This window comes from Dromiciops gliroides, chromosome 4, assembly GCF_019393635.1.
Source record: "Dromiciops gliroides isolate mDroGli1 chromosome 4, mDroGli1.pri, whole genome shotgun sequence".
NCBI lineage: Eukaryota > Metazoa > Chordata > Mammalia > Microbiotheria > Microbiotheriidae > Dromiciops > Dromiciops gliroides.
The window spans coordinates 88,653,491-88,670,539 of NC_057864.1; the positions used below are offsets into that span (position 1 = coordinate 88,653,491).

At 36.1% G+C, this 17,049-nt stretch overlaps 1 protein-coding gene across 1 annotated transcript in view; it reads left to right on the forward strand.

Annotated features, from left to right (window-relative positions):
• The first annotated feature begins 493 nt into the window (after positions 1-493).
• RO60 (Ro60, Y RNA binding protein) overlaps positions 494-17,049 on the forward strand; it is a 34,944-nt gene continuing 18,388 nt past the window's right edge. Inside the window, 11 exon segments of the mRNA XM_044001574.1 lie at positions 494-571; positions 574-690; positions 693-776; positions 779-811; positions 814-852; positions 855-887; positions 890-1,062; positions 1,064-1,091; positions 13,958-14,178; positions 14,335-14,437; positions 14,440-14,495. Of these exon segments, the coding sequence (XP_043857509.1) occupies positions 517-571; positions 574-690; positions 693-776; positions 779-811; positions 814-852; positions 855-887; positions 890-1,062; positions 1,064-1,091; positions 13,958-14,178; positions 14,335-14,437; positions 14,440-14,495 (942 nt within the window). The 5' untranslated portion in view covers positions 494-516.

A 17,049-nucleotide genomic window follows, 5' to 3' on the forward strand; every position in this document is an offset into this window, starting at 1 on the left:
AGGCGCTCCTGAGTCCAGGGCCAGTGCTCTATCCACTTCGCCACCTAGCTGCCCCGAGGAAGGGGCTTTTAAAAATGAGTAACTTCTGCTTCTAGTTCTCCCATCCCCCCACATACAATAGTTAAACATGTTTAGAAATTCAGCCAATTATTGAGTCCCCACTGGGTGCCTGTCAGCTCTACTTGATCTTTTTTTAACGTTATAAGGCAGATGTTATTGACCTTTTTTGTGTGTGTCATAGATTCCTTTGCCAGTCCAGTGAACCTAGAAATTTCTTCATCTGTAAAATGGGGGATATAATAGTATATATCTCACTCGTGGCTTATGCTAGGAATGGTTCTACTGTATACTGTGGCTTCACTGTTTTCCTTGAAGTGTTGTAAGTAATGTGCCAATATGTAAATGCAAATAAGCAAGAATTTAAGATATTTTATATGTTTTAGTTTTGCTGTTTTATATTCCATTGGTAACATTGTGGTCTTCTTGGCAGGTTTCCTAAAAAAAAAAAAAGAAACAATGGAGGAACCAATAAGCCAAATGCAGCCACTGAATGAGAAACAGGTGACCAATTCTGCAGTGGTTACATATGGCAGGTCACAGATATGAATCGACTACACCGTTTCTTATGTTTTGGTTCTGAAGGTGGCACTTATTACATCAAAGAGCAGAAATTGGGCCTTGAAAATGCTGAAGCTTGATTAGATTGATTGAAGATGGCAAAGGATGTGACGTGATACAGGAAATAAAGACTTTTAGTGAAGAAGGGAGAACAGCAAAGCAGAGCCAATGCTTTTTGCTCTCGCCATTTGCTCAAGTGTTCTGATATAAACACAAAACAAGCAGCATTTAAAGCACTTCTGAAGTATGTCGAATACCTACTCACCTCTTCCTTTTATTCAATTTAAAAAAGATCTAAAGGAAAGCATGAAATGTGGTATGTGGGGTCGTGCTCTCAGAAAAGCTGTAGCAGACTGGTATAATGGGAAAAATGGCATGACCCTTGCTCTGGCTGTTACAAAATATAAACAAAGAACTGGCTGGTCACACAAAGATCTTTTAATGATTGTCTCATCTTAAACCTTCTAATGAAGGTAAGACTAATGTTTCATTTTTAGTACAATTTTAATGTTCTGTACTAATGAAAGGAAACAAACAATAGCACAGATAAGTCTTATATTTTCATTAGGCATGAAAATGTAAGGATAAGAAAAAAATATTTTTTAGATCTGTATGAGGAAAACAAGGAAGATCAACAGTAGGATTGTTCCTCTAGGTAGATGAGACCTTGGTAACACGTAACAAAATGATAGTGATTATGCTTTTGTTTTCTCTGCTAAGGAGAAAACCTTGGCAAAGACCAAAAAGAGGTTAATAAGAAGTTGAATGGGTAGGGCTGACCTTGTGATTTTTATGACAAGTAATCCTAGATGATGTAACTATTTCTAGCAATTCAGGTAAACAATTTCCTCTGCTACTTTCAGTCTTAGAAAGTTGTCTAGAACACTGAGAGTTAAGTGATTTGCCAAGGTCACAGCCTGTATGTGTAGGAGATGTGGTTTAGACCCAGTCTTGTTAGCTTCAAGGCCAGCTCTATTGACTATACCACAGTTTTTTGAGATAATTGGAAGATAGCAAGAGGGCACATAGATCGTCCCTTACCTCTTTCCCTTGTTGCATGGTTGGAATCACTTGGTCCAAACATCAGAATTTCAGGGATCAAAAGAACTGAAGGATATTACTGCTGTTAGTCATCTTTGGTTTTTTTTTGTTGTTGTTGTCGTTTTTTAGTGAGCAATGTGGGGTTAAGTGACTTGCCCAGGGTCACACAGCTAGTAAGGTGTTAAGTGTCTGAGGCCGGGTTTGAACTCAGATCCTCCTGAATCCAGGGCCAATGCTTATCCACTGCGCCACCTAGCTGCCGCCCTGCTGTTAGTCATCTTTGAAAGCTAATGGGGAATACAGGAGAGAGCTGCAGATGGAAGCAAGGCACATACTGCATTTTTCACAAAAAGGCAGAATAGTTGGCAAATTTTTGGCCAGTGAGTTTGACTTTGATCTTGCAAAATTATATAATATATCTTAAAAGACATAGGGAATATATAGAATGGAAGTAGTGATCACAACGGAACACTATGGCTTCATCAAGAAACAGATAATGCTGGAACTCACCCTTTTTGATAGCATCAATATAATGGTAAATGATATAATTGCTTTTTAAAAGAATTACAGGTTTAAACATGAAGAAACCATAAAGGTATCTTATTTATTCCCCTTTGTTTTTAACAGATGAATATGAGGGCCAGAGAAATATTAAATCCTGAACCAGAATTCAAAGCCAGGTCCTCTGGCTACAATCCAATACTCTCCATTTTACAATGCTGCCTCCCAGTAGTTTATCTATGCAACGTGATAGTCTTTGTGCTATTTCTTGTGGAAAAAGATGGAGATGTAGCATAGGTATGGTTAATAATATAATGATAACTATCATTTACATAGCTCTTTAAGACTTACAAAGTGATTTACATATGTTGCTCATTTAATTATATGGATTCATAACTGTTGGACTAGCCAGACCTCAAGAGTAGTCATTTGTGTTCAGTGTCATCTTGGAAAGAGGTCTCTCCAAGTGGGGCTATTCTACCTCAGAAGTTTATTCTTAACCCTGTACTATTAAGATAAAATATAGGCTTGAACATAAGTCTTAGATTTGGTTTTAAAATCCACCTTAACAACAGAAACCTGATGTGACAGCTTTATATGAGTTGACAGTGATTTTGCAACACAACAAAGATGGCCTTCTTTGAAGAGTCACAGTGTCCAGGTCTAGATACTGCTCCCCTGTCCTCTCTTCTCCCCATTTCCCCCTCCCCTAAGGAAAAGGAAATTATTTTTCTATTTGACTTTGGAAGAGAGAACTAGGAGCAATGGCTAGAAATTTAGAAGAGGCAGATTTAGGCTCAATTTCAGGAAAAGCTTTCTAACAGCTATTTGAAAGTGGAATGGAGCTGCCTAAGGGATGGGGTTCACTGGAGATCTTCAAATAAGAACTAGATAAACATTTATCAGGTATGTAATAGAGGGGGATTTGTCTCCAGATAAATGGTTGAAATAGATTACTTCCAACCCTGAAATTCTGTAATTTGGGTCTTCCCATTCTACAGTCTTTTTGCCCCTTTCCCTTCCATTTAAAAAAAATTTTTTTTTTTTTAGTGAGGCAATTGGGGTTAAGTGACTTGCCCTGGGTCACACAGCTAGTTAAGTGTTAAGTGTCTGAGGCCGGATTTGAACTCAGGTACTCCTGACTCCAGGGCCGGTGCTCTATCCACTGCGCCATCTAGCTGCCCCCTCCATTCCATTTTTTACTCTTCTGTTAGAATAGATTTGGTTGTGCGGCATCTGTTTAAAAATCTCAGTTGACTTCCTGTTTCTGAGTCAAGTTCTAATTCCTGTGCCTGGCATCAAAGATTCCCACAATATAGTAACCTCTTAACTTAACCATTTTTACTCCATATACTTCCTTCTACGTGCTCTACATAATACTCCAGCCAAACAAGACTAATCACTGTCCACCAGAAACATCCATCACTTCTCTGCTTTGTATGTTTGCTCTGGCTATGTCCTGAATCTAGAATGCCTCTCCTCTTTTCCATACCCTACCTTTCCCCTGAAGTCTTACTTCTTTTGTTTGTTTTTTTAAATTAATTTATTTGTTACATTTAAGTTCTAAACTGTCTCCCTCCCTACAGGATACTGAAGAAAGCCACCATTTGACACAGAATGTGTGTGTGTGTAAAACTATACTATGTATACTTCTATCACTTCTTTCTCTGAAGGTGGATAGCACCTTCCTTCATAGGCTCTTTGTAGTTGATTTGGAATATTTATAATACTCAGAATAGCTTAGTCATTCACAGTTATCTTTAAACAATATTGTTATATACAGCGTTCTCTTGGTTCTGATCATTTCACTTTTTCATTATATCATGCAAATTTTTCCATGTTTTTCTGAAATCAACCTGCTTGTCATTTCTTACAGCAGAGTAATATTCCATCACAATCATATACCACAACTTATTCAGCCATTTCCCAAATTCATGGACATCCCCTCCATTTCCATTTACCCTTCCTGGGTGAAGATGAGATTGCAGACCAGAAAATCAGTGACCATATCTCCAGGATAATACCACCTTGAAAACACTGGAAACTTACAGACTCCCTACCTCCCCCACACCCCCAAGCTCTGAAAGATGGCAGCACAAAAAAAGCCTGAAAGCTTGGTACAGTGCCTCCCTACCACCAGGTGAGCAGAACCCAACATTTAATAAAATTGAAAGTGAAGAAATAGGCTAGGAAAGAGCAAACAACAGAAAAAGAACGTGACCATAAAAAGCTACCACAGTGTCAGGGGAAAACTGAGATAAACTTGAAAAAATACAACAGTATCAAAACAAATACCAAAAAAGGCTCAAATCAAAAGTGTTAATTGGACCCAAGACCAGCAAGAATTCCTGGAAAAGGTAAAGAGATAAGAGTGGTAGAGGAAAAATTGGGAAGAGAAAAAAGTGATGCAAGAATATTATGAAAAGAGACTTAACAGTTTGGATTTCTTTAAAAAGTTAAAAAAAGAGAGAGAGAGAAATAGAAGAAAATATGAAGTAACTCATTGGAGAAGCAGCTGACCTGGAAAATAGATTTAGGGAGAGATCATTTAAGATTATTTGACTACCTGAAAACCATGGTGTTAAAAAAAATTGACATCATATTTAAAGAAATTATCAAATAAAACTGTTGATATCTTAGATGCAGAGGGTAAAAGAGAAATTGGAACTCTCCAACTGATCACTTCCTGAAAGAGGTCCCAAAATGACAGCTTCCAGGAATATTATAGCCAAATTTCAGAGTTCCCAGGTCAAGGAGAAAACATTGCAAGGAACCACATTCAGGATAACCAAGATTTAGCATCTTCCACATCAAAGGAGTGGACAACTTGAAATATATTCCAGAAAGCAAAGAATCTAGGATTATAACCAAGAAGAACCTACCCAGGGAAATTGAATATATTCTTTCTGGGGAGAAATGGGATATTTAATGAAATTGATAACTTCCAGCATTCCTGATGAAAAGGATCAGAGCCGAATAAAATATTTGACATTCAAACATAAGACTCAAGAGAAGCTTAAAAGATAACATGAAAGCCTAAGCATAAGGACCTTAACAAAGTTAACCTGTTTATGTTCCTATGTTAAAAAGTGATACATGTAACTGCTAAAAACGGTATTACTTTTAGGTCAGTTGGAAGGAGTCTGCATAGACAGAGGGCATAGGTGCGAGTCAGGTTAATAATTCCCTTCCCCCTCAAAAAAAAATGTAGGGATGAGAAAGAGGGATGTATTGGGAGATAAGTTAACAGAGTTATAGAATGGGGAAATTTTCCTCATGTAAAAGAAGCACACAAGGAAGAACTTCTATAATGGAGGTGGAAATGGGAGGTAGGGGGGTATAGCAGCAATGCTTGAACCTCAGAATTGGTTCAAAGAAGAAAGAATACACATACCCAGTTGGGTATGGAAATCTTTCTTCTTACCTAATTGGGAAATAAGAAGGGAAGAGAATAAGATATTGAATGGGTTGTAGGTGTGAAGGATGGATTAAGAGAGGCAGTTGCTCAGAAACAAAACTGACTTTTCTAGAGGGACAAAATTTAAAAAGAAGGGGAAGGATAAGCAGAGGAAATAGAATGGGAGGAAAATGAGGTTAGTAAACATAAATGGGATGTACTAATCCATAAAATTAGAAAGAGATAAACATTAAAAACCAGAATCCAACGATATGTCATCTAGAAGAAACCTACCTGGAAACTTCCTAAAGTCAAGATGGTTGAGTAAAACAGGAAATCATTTGAAACTCTCCCCAGATTCACCCCAAACAATATAAATGGGTGCCCCAAATGAATTTGGAATGGTAGAACCAACAAAGAGTGGGTGAAACAATTTCCAGGTCAAGACAAATTGAAAGTTTATCAGGAAAGGTCTTTCTTTGGTAAAAGGGGGTGGGGGTGAAGCATAGCTAGGGTATACATTGCCTCAGGAAGCCAGCAGCAGGACTCGCCTCAACAAGAGAGTGGAGACCCTGAGCCTCAGCACAAATCAGTGACCCAGGACCCATTGGCCCTGGTACAGCAGAGCATGTAAACAGCCAGCCTCACCCCCACAATTCACCATGGCCGTGGTACAGCACCAGTCTTCACCCCCACAGGTTCCAGCACAGCACTAGGCAAGTGACCAAGGTCTTCCGTTGGGCCTTGATGCAGCACCAGGCACGCCAAGGGCCTCTCCTGTGGGCCCCAGAAGAGTGGCCAGGCCCCCTAAGGCATTTGTGTAACACGAGGCAAACAGCTAGGGCCTACAGCCTCTGGCACAAGAAGCTTGGTATGGTGCTCAATGAATAGAGCTCAACTTAACAATAAACGGCATAGCCTGGGAAAACTGAGTAAAAAGAACCTTACTAAAGAAAGTTATTTTGGTGATAGGGAAGGATCAAAACCCAAAATCAGAACAGGACAACAAAAACACCTGCATTCAAAGCCTTAAGGAAAAATGTTGAATTGGTCTCAGGCCCAAAAGGAACTCCTGGAAGAGCTCAAAAAGAATTTAAAAGTCAAATGAGAGAGGTAGAAGAAAAATTGGGAAAGAAATGACAATGATACTAGAAAAAACATTTTTTAAAAGTCAATAGATTGATAAAGGAAGCACAAAAGAATGGAAAATATAAGAAAAACTTACTGAAGAAACAGTTCCTTAAAAAGAATTGGTCAAGTGGAAAAGGAGGTAAAAAAGTCAACTGAAGAAAATAAGTCCTTTAAAATTAGAATTGAACAACTGGAAGCTAATGATTCCATGAGACATCAAGAATCAATCAAATTCAAAGAATGAAACAATAGAAGAAAATGTGAAATATCTCATTGGAAAAATTGATCTGGAAAATAGGTCTAAAGGAGTAATTTAGGAATTGTTGGACTCCCTGAAAGCTGTGATTTTAAAAAAAGGGGAGGGGGATCTGGACATCATTTTTTCAAGAAATTACAAAGAAAACTGCCCTGATATCCCAGTTACAGTGGGTTGAAAGAAACCACTGCTGCACCTCCTGAAAGGAGATCCTAGGCAGCTAGGTGGGTGCGGTGGATAAAGCAACGGCCCTGGATTCAGGAAGAGTCCAAATCCAGCTATGTGACCCTGGCAAGTCACTTAACCCCATTGCCCCACCCAAAGAAAAAAAAGAGAGAGATCCTAAAATGAAAACTTCCAGCAACATTATAACAAATTTTAGAACTCCTAGATCAAGGAAAATCATTGCAAGCAGTGGGTAAAGAAACAATTCAATATAGAGTCATGGTTAGGCCTACTTAGGACTTAAAAGCTTCTACATGAAAGGATTGCTAAACTGTTTATGTTTGTAACTCTTAAGAACTATATTACTATTAGTGCAATTAAGAGTATACATAGAGGTTGCAGGTATAATGTGATTTTCATGGAATGATAGCCAAAATAATAATAAGGGGGTGAGAAAGAGGAAAGCACAGGAAGAGGTAAAATTGAGGCAGGATTATCTAAAATAAAGAGACAAAAACTTATTAGGGTGGAGGGGAAGATGGGGGTGGAGCAGCCAGTGGTGTCACTTGAACCTTACTCTCATCAGAATTGATTGGAAGACAGAAATAACATACACAGTGAGTTGGGCATAGAAATGTGTCTTACAATAAAGGGAGTAAGAGGAAGGGAGTTGGGGGGAGAGGCTTACATTGGGGTTATAGAAGGGAAGGTAGGTTGGGGGAGGCAGTGGTCAGAAGCAAAACACATGATGAAAGAGTGAAAGTGAGAGAGAAAGATAAGAGAGGAAAAAGATGGGGGAAAATACACAGTAGTCGTAATGAAATGTGAATGGGGTGGACTTACCCATAAAACAAGTGAATAGCAGTGTATTAAAAACCAGAATCCTACAATAGGTTTAGAAGTAACACACTTGAAGCAGAGAGCTCACACTGAGTAAAGATAAGGGATGGATCAGAATCTATTTTATTTACTTCAGCTGAATTAAAAAAAAAAGTAGTAATCATGATCTCACAAAGCAAAAGCAAAAATAGATCCAATTAAAAGAGATGAGAGATGAGGAAGGAAACAATATCTTGCTAAAAGGTACTGTAGACAATGAAATTATATCAGTTCTAAATATATATGCACCAAAGTGGTATGACATCCAAATTCTTAAAGGAGAAAGTTAAGTGAGTTACAGAGGAAATAGGAAACTTTACTAGTGGGGACCTCAGCTTCCTTTCAGAACTAAATCTAACAACAGAATAAACAAGGAGGAAATTAAGGAAGTAAATAAATTTTAGAAAAGTTAATGATAGGCATGTAGAAAATTGAACAGGGATAGAAAAGCATATTATTTTGCTCAGCAGTATGTGGTACCTACACAAAATCTGACCACATATCAGGCAGAAAAACCTCACAATCAAATTTAGAAAGGCAGAAATTTTAAAATGTATTCTTTTCAGATCATAGTGCAATAAAATTACATTCAATAAGGGATAGCAAATGTATAGATTAAAAATTAATTGGAAACTAAATAATCCTAAAGAATAAGTGGGTCAGGGGCAGCTAGGTGGCGCAATGGATAAAGCACCGGCCCTGGATTTAGGAGGACCTGCTTTCAAATCTGGCCTCAGACACTTGACACTAGCTGTGTGACCCTGGGCAGGTCACTTAACCCTTATTGCCCTGCCAAAAAAAAAAAATGGGTCAAAGAACATATAGAAACAGTTCCAATAAAGAGAATGATGGCAATGAGACAACATAAAATTCATGGGATGCAGCCGAAGTAGTACTTAGGGGAACTTTTATTTCTTTAAACTCTTACATAAATGAAATAGAGAAAAAGCAGATTGATGATTTGGGCTTACAACTCAACTAGGAAAAGAACAAATTAAAATCTCCAATTAAGCACCAAATTGGGAAAACCTGAAAACCAAATAATTGGTTAATTAATAATTTATTACTAAATAAATAATGAAACTGAAAGTAAGAAATCTACTGAGCTAATAAAAACTAGGAGCTGGTTTTATTTAAAAAAAAATAAACTGTTAATTTGATTAAAGAGAAGAAAACCAGATTACCAACATCAAAAATGGAAAGGGTAAATTCATTACCAGTCGGAAAAAATTGAATTGTTAAAGTGTTTTTTTCCCAATTAAATACCAGTAACTGACAGTCTAAACAAAAGTAATGAATAGTTGCAAAAATGTCCAGATTAACAGAAGAGGAAATGGAATACTTAAATACCTTCATCTTAGGGGGGAAAAAATAAATAAGCCACCATTGAACTCCCTAAGAGTGATTTCTAGCAAATATTTAAAGAACAATGAATACTAATACTATATAAACTAATGGTAAAATTAGGTAGAGTCCTATCAAATTCCTTTTATAATGCAGAGATAGTGCTGATACTTAAACCAGAAAGGGCTAAAACAGAACGCTGTAGACCAATTTACCTAATGAATATTGCAGTAAAAAAAATTTTAAATACTAGCAAAGAAATTACAGCAATATATCATAAAGATCATACACTATGCCCAGGTGGGATTTCTACCAGGGATGCAGGGCTAGTTTAATATTAGGAAAACTGTCAGACAAATTGACATTATCATAGCAAACCAGCAGAAACTGTATGATTTTCTTCATAGATGTAGAAAAAGCTTTGATAAACACCCATTCCTATTGAAAACACTAGGTATAGAAATAAATGGAGAGTTCCTTAAAATGAAAATTAATATCCATCTAAGAGTAATCAACAAGCATATCTGTAATAGGGATGAGCTAGAAGCCTTCCCAGTAAGATCAGGTGAAGCAAGGATGCTCCTTATCACCACTATTGTTCAGTATTGTATTAGAAATGCTAATTACGGTGATTGGAGAAGAAAAAGAAATGGAGGGAATTAGAATGGGGAAACAGCTATCACTATTTGCAGATAATATCATTGTGTACTTAGAGAATCAACCAAAAATCCTTTTGAAATAACTTTGGTGAAGCTGAAATATATAAAATAAACCCACATAAATCATGAGCACTTCTTTCTATTACTAACAAAGCCCAGCATGAAGATATAGAAAGAAATTCCATTTAAAATAACTAAAAGGGGGCAGCTAGGTAGTGCAGTGGATAAAGTACTGGCCTGGATTCAGGAGGACATGAGTTCAAATCCAGCCTCAGACACTTGACACTTACTAGCTGTGTGACCCTGGGCAAGTCACTTAACCCTCATTGCACCCCCCCCCCAAAAATAACTAAAAAGTATAAAATACTTGGAAGTCTACTTGCCAAGACAAATCCAGGAACTATATGAACCCAATTACAAAACACTTGTCACACAAAGTCAGATCTAAACAATTGGAAAAATTTCAGTTGTTTTATGGATAAGCCAAATTAATAGAATAAAATGACCATTTTACTTATTCAAAGCCATGCCAAGTCAAACTACCAAAAAATTATAGAGTGAGGAAAAATAATTCATTGGAAGAACAAAAAGTAAGGAATATCAAAGGAATTTTTTTTTTTAAGTAAAGAAAGTGGCTAGCTATACTAGATCTCAGACTATATTATAAAGCAGTAATCCTCAAAACTATTTGGTACTGGTTAATAGAGTGGTAGATCAGTGGAATAGATTAGGGATACAAGACAGTAGTAAATTATTGTAGTAACCTAATGTTTGATAAGTCCAAAGACCCTAGCTTCTGGATAAGAACTTATTTGACAAAAAACTGCTGGAAAAACTGGAAAATGGTATAGCCCGAAACTAGGTGTAGACTAACACTTTATACCATGTACCAAGATAGGTCAAAATGGTACATGATTGAGACACAAAGGGTGATACCATAAACATTAGGAAGGCAAGGATTAGTTTACCTGTCAGATGTATGGAGAAGGAAAGAATTATGAGAACAAGAGAATAGAGGTCATTATAAGATGTAAAATGGTTCATTTTGGTTAAAAAAATAAACAAGTCTGTACAAAACAAGTGCAATCAAGATTAAAAGGAAAGCAGAAAGGTGGGAAACAGTTTCTACAAGTGTCTCTGATAAGGCTTCATTTCTCACATGTATAGAGAATGAGTCAAATTTACAAGAATGCAAGTCATTCCTCAATTATTAAATGATCACAGGATATGAATAGGCAGTTTTCATATGGAAGAAATGAAATCTATCTGTAGTCATAAAAAGGGCTTTAAGTCACTTTTGATTAGAGAAGTTGCAAATTAAAAACAAGTTTGACCCCCTCACCTATTAGGTTGGGGTAATATGACAGAAAAGGCAAATAAGTGAGGGAGAGGATGTGGGAAAATTGGGACACTAAATGCACCATTAGTGGAGTGGTAAAACTGACCCAGCCATTCTGTAGACCAATTTGGAACTAGTCCCAAAGGGAGAGTCAAACTGTCTATACCCTTTGATCCAGCAATGCCACTACTAGGTCTGTATACCAAAGAGCATAAAAATGGGAAAAGGACCTATATGAACAAAAACTTTATAGCAGGCTCTTTTTGTGGTGGCAAAAAAATTGGAAATTGAGGCGATGCTTATAAATTAGGGAATCGCTGAACAACTTGTGTATATGAATGCAATGGAATGCTATTGTTCTATAAAAAAACGATGAGCAGGTAGATTTAAGAATAACCTGAAAAGACATGAATTGATGTGAAGTGAGCAGCACCAGAACATTGCAAATAGTAACAACATTCTGCATTGATCACCTATGAATGATTTAACTCTTCCCAGAAATACAGTGATCTAGGCCAGTTCCAAAGGAATTGATGGAAAATGCTGTACACATCTAGAGAAAACCGATTGAGTGAATGCAAATCAGAGTATAATATTTTCACTTTATTTTTTTGTGGCCTTTTTTTAGTCTTTTTTCTTCCACAGCATGTCTAATAGGGAAATGTATATGCTTGCACACATAAACCTATATTAAATTACTTTCTTAGGGAGGGAAGAGTTATAAAAATTTTTTAATGAATGTTAAAAATTGTATTTACATGTAATTGGAAAAAATACTATTAAAAAAAACCCAAGAAACACACTTGAAACAGACACCCACTTGAAATAAGGAAATGGAACAGAATCTGTTATGCTTTAGCTGAGGTAAAAAGACAGGGATAGCAAACATGATCTGAGACAAACCAAAGTAAAAATAGATCTAAGTAAAAGATAAAAACAGAAACTACATTTTGCTAAAAGGTATGGACAATGAATTAAAAGCAAAAAATTTTGCAACAAGTTTCTCTGATGAAGGCCTTATTTTTCAAATATAAATTGGGTATAGAAAGGATATGAACAGGCAGTTTTCAGAAGAAATCAAAGCTGTCTATAGTCTTAATATCCTTCAAGTCATTGACTAGAGAAAGACAAAACAATTCCGAGGTACCAATTCACGCTTATCAGTAATTACAGATTCTTGAGTGAATGATGGAAAATAGGTCCATTAGTGAATTGTTGGTAGAGTAGTGAACTGGTCCAATCATTCTGGAGAACAATCTGAAATTGTCCCTAAAAAGCTACAAAATTGTGCATACCCTTTGATCCTGCAATATCATTTGTAGGTCTGTACCCTAAAGAGATCAAAGAAGAGTGAAAAGGATGTATGTGTAAAAAAAATTATATCAGCTTTTTTTTTAGTTTTGGCAAAGAATTGAAAATTATGGGGGTGCTCATCAATTGGGGAATAGCTAAACAAGTTGTGGCATATAATTGTGATATAGTGCTGTTGTACTGTGGGAAATGAGGGAGGTGGTTTTAGGAAAACATGGCAAAACCTATATCAACTGAGACAGAGTGAAGTGAGAGGAACCAGATCATTGTGCACAGTAACAGCAATATTGTAATGATGATCAACTTTGAAAATCTTGGCTACTCTAATCAATACAATGATCCAATTCAATTCCAAAGGACTCATTATGGGAAAAATGCTATCCACCTCCAGAGACAAAACTGATGAACTCTGAGGGCAAGTTGAAGTATAATTTTTTCACTTTTTTTTTTGGCTGTTTTGTGATATAAATAATATGGAAGTGTATTTTACATAATTTCACATATTGATCGATTGCTTGCTTTCTCAGTGGATGGGAGAGAGGTGGGAGGAAAAGAGAATCTGGAACTCAATATTTAAAGAAAAAAAATGTTATAAATAAATGAAAAAAAAAGAAAATAGGAATATTGATTCAGAAGCCAAAAGGGATGGATAGGTGGGTAAAGCAATTGAAGTATTGTCAGAGCTGAACTCCTTATCTTTCCTCCCCAAACCTTCCCCTTTTCCTAACTTCCCTATTTTTGCAGTCACCGTGACTCACAACTTAGATGTCATATTCAGTTCCTCACTCTAACCTAAACCCCCATATCCAGTCTGTGGCAAAGTCCTGTCAGTTCTACCTTCCTAACATTTTTCCTATACCCCTCCCTTACTTCTCTGACATTGTCACCACTATGGTGCAGGCCCTCATCACCTCCCACTTAGACTATTGATAATTCTTGGGTCTCTTTGCTTCAGATCTCTCTCCTCTCCAGTCTCTCTTCCACTAAGCTAATAAATTGATCTTCCTCAAGCACAAATCTGATCATGTCATCTGCCAGTCTCCCCATTCAGTAAATTCCATCAGTTCCCTATTTCCTTTCATGCAAAACTTCCATAATAGAACTATTAGTGGAGGGGAAAAATGTTTTAACTAATTTTAAGCCCCATAATATTTGAATCAGTTTATCTTCAATTGTTTAAATCTTCTTTGTAGGTAAAAATACAGGGATACTACCTTTTTGAAGGCCTCTGTCATTGGTGTTTGTATGAGGTTTCATTTATTCCTATGTCAATCTTAGATTCATGTGCTATCTTTAATTTTCTCATTTTCTTAAAGGACTTGCTGTTGTGACCAAGTATGTTACAAAGGGTTGGAAGGAGGTACAGGAAGCATATAAAGATAAGGCACTTTCCCCAGAGATAGAAAAATTATTGAAATATCTGGAAGCTGTGGAGAGATTGAAGCACACAAAAGATGAATTGGAAGTGATTCATCTAATAGAAGAGCATAAATTAGTTAGGGAACATCTTCTGACTAATCATCTAAAATCTAAAGAGGTAAGTAAATCAACTTCTTAGAATAATTTACTCTTATTTTTACGTGTTCAAATCTAACCATTCCCATCCTTAACATTAATACTGTTGTCAGTGTAAGTATTAAGTGGATGAATGCTTTTCTCTCAATTATTGATGTCTGTTTTTTTAATGTAACAGGTGTGGAAAGCCTTGTTACAGGAAATGCCTCTAACTGCTTTGCTTAGGAATTTAGGGAAGATGACAGCTAATTCAGTGCTAGAGCCAGGAACTTCAGAAGTTTCTTCATATGTGAAAGACTGTGTAATGAGAAACTTTAAAAAAGGTAAGAATTATTAAAAGTGAATTATTTTTGATGGACCCATAAAAATGTATGATTGTATTAGGTGTTAAACTACCCTGGAATTTTTAGATATATTTTGGAAAATAAAATTCTAAACAGAAAAATATAATAAAATAAGAAATGAACAGAACAAGGAGAACATTGTACACAGTATCAACAATATTGTGTGATGATCAGCTGTGATAGACTTAAGTCTTCTAAGAAATACAGTGATGCAAGATAATTTCAAAGGACTCATGATAGAAAATGCTTTGGAATCTAGATGCAGATTGAACCATACTTTTTCTACTTTTTTTGTTTGTTTTTATTTTCCTTTTTCTTTTTTGAAGTTTTTCCCTTTTGTTCTGATTTAATGTTTAATGTGTGTATATATATAAAACCCATATCAGATTGCTTTCTGTCTTGGGGAGGAAGGGAGGGACAGAGAAAAATTTGGGACTAAAATCTTATAAAAACAAATATTGACAACTATCTCTCTATGTAACTAGAAAATAATAAAATACTTTTATGATAAAAAAGGAAAGATTGTAGTATATCCCCATTGCATTATACTTGCTCCTGGTTTTAGATTTTATATACATATTTTAAAAGTCTCTTTCTGCCAATATGTTATAGGGTTTTTCAGCATAAATGAGTGTGGTATTTTGTTAACAATTTTTTTTGTTTTTAACTATTGAAATAATTATGTGGTTGTAGATGTTTTCATTTTTAATGTGACTAATTTTGTTGATTTTTTTCTCTAATGTTGAACTATCCTTGTATCCCTGGTATAAAACATAACTTGATGAAAAAAACCAAACTACCTTGGATAAAGTATCTGTGTCTTTAAATCTATGATTCTGAGTGGACATATACCTAGGTCAGCTTTTCTGAAGGGAATGAAGGGAGAAATAGCAGTTACTAGACATATGCTTTCATTGCTGTAGGTAACTCCAAAGTCAGGAACCTCCCTCTACTATTAGAGGTCCACATGTTCTCTGCAACTTAGAATCTTATAACTTTGCCTATTGCAGAGGTATCAAACAATGTTAGGCCACATGGCTCCCACTCTCCAGTGTGATCTGAACCAGATGAAAATGCAATTAGGAAATATTTAAGAAAATACAGTAAAACATGGCTAACATTTCATTTTATAACTCGATCAATATGTGACCCAAGATATACTTATGTATGAATTAAGGACCTCTGTTTCTATTCAGCTTAGAGCCCTGAGAGGTTAAGTGACTCGAACACAAACCTTCGTGGCTTGAGGCCAGCTCTCTATGTACTGCACCATGCTACTAGATGGCATGGTGGGTAGAGTGCTGGTCCTGGAGTCAGTAAGAACCCCTTTCAAATTCAGCCTCACACACTTATTAATTGTGACCTTAAGCAAGTCACTTTTACTTTTTCTAGCAGCTTGGCAGTGGAGGAGAAAAAAATGTTTGGATCTATGCTATTAGCATTGCATAAAAGCATAGATGATATGCTCATCAAATTTGCTGGTGACACAAAGATGGAAGAGGTAGCTATCATTGGATGACAAAGTCAGGATCCAAAAGAATATCAACACTATAGAGCACTAGATGGAATCTAATAAGTTAAAGTTCAGTGGAGAAAACTGTAAATTCTTATGTCAAGATACAAAAAAAATCAATATAAGTAGAAGATGGAGGAGGAATATGTATGTAGCAGTAGTTCTGAAAAACATGAGTCAGTAATATGAAGCAGCAGACAAAAAACTTCTAGGAATAGGGAGCTGATAGTACTACTGTACTGTACTTTCAGTGGGCTCTTTCTGGATATTTTTGTTCAGTTTTGAACACCACAGTTTAAGATGGATAGGAATTAACTGGAGACTCTCCAGAATAGGGAAAAAAGAATGGTCTGTGGTCTTGAATTTGTATCATGAGGATTTGGAAATTTTGAAAGGATGGGATAAATTTAGTCTGGAGAAGACCTGACTCAGAAAGGACATAGCAGTTCTCTTCAGGTGTTTGAAGAACTATCTTGTGAAGGGGATTAAACTTGTCCTGTTGGCCCTAAAGTACAGAACCAGTAGCAAGGGGTGGAAATTGTAGAGAAGTCAGTTTAAGTTTGATGTCAGGAAAAACTGCCTAGTAGTTGTAGCTGTCCAAAAGTAGAATAAACTTTCTTGAGGATTGGTGGATTCTTCTACCTTAGAAGTGTTTAAGCAGAGGCTAGATAGCCAGTTAGCAGGTATGTTATAGTAGAGGTTCCTTTGTTTTATGAGCTGTTTGGCCTAGATAACCACTGACATCTCTTCCAACTCTCAAAAGTTTATGATTCTCCTCATTTCATAGGTTCTAAATCATTTCACCCTTGTAATAATAGTTATACAGAGTATTTCTTGAAGCAGCTGGTTGTTAAACTTTGAAAATATTTCATGCTCATTCATGTATTATTGTCAGTGATCTCAGATTTCATTTCCCTTACTAACTTGCTAGTTATAAAATCTAGCATTCTAGCTAAAGTTGTTAAAATTAAGGTATAAGCATATATTTTTCAGTTATCTAGTTTTGATGAATTATATCTATATTACGTTATAGCTC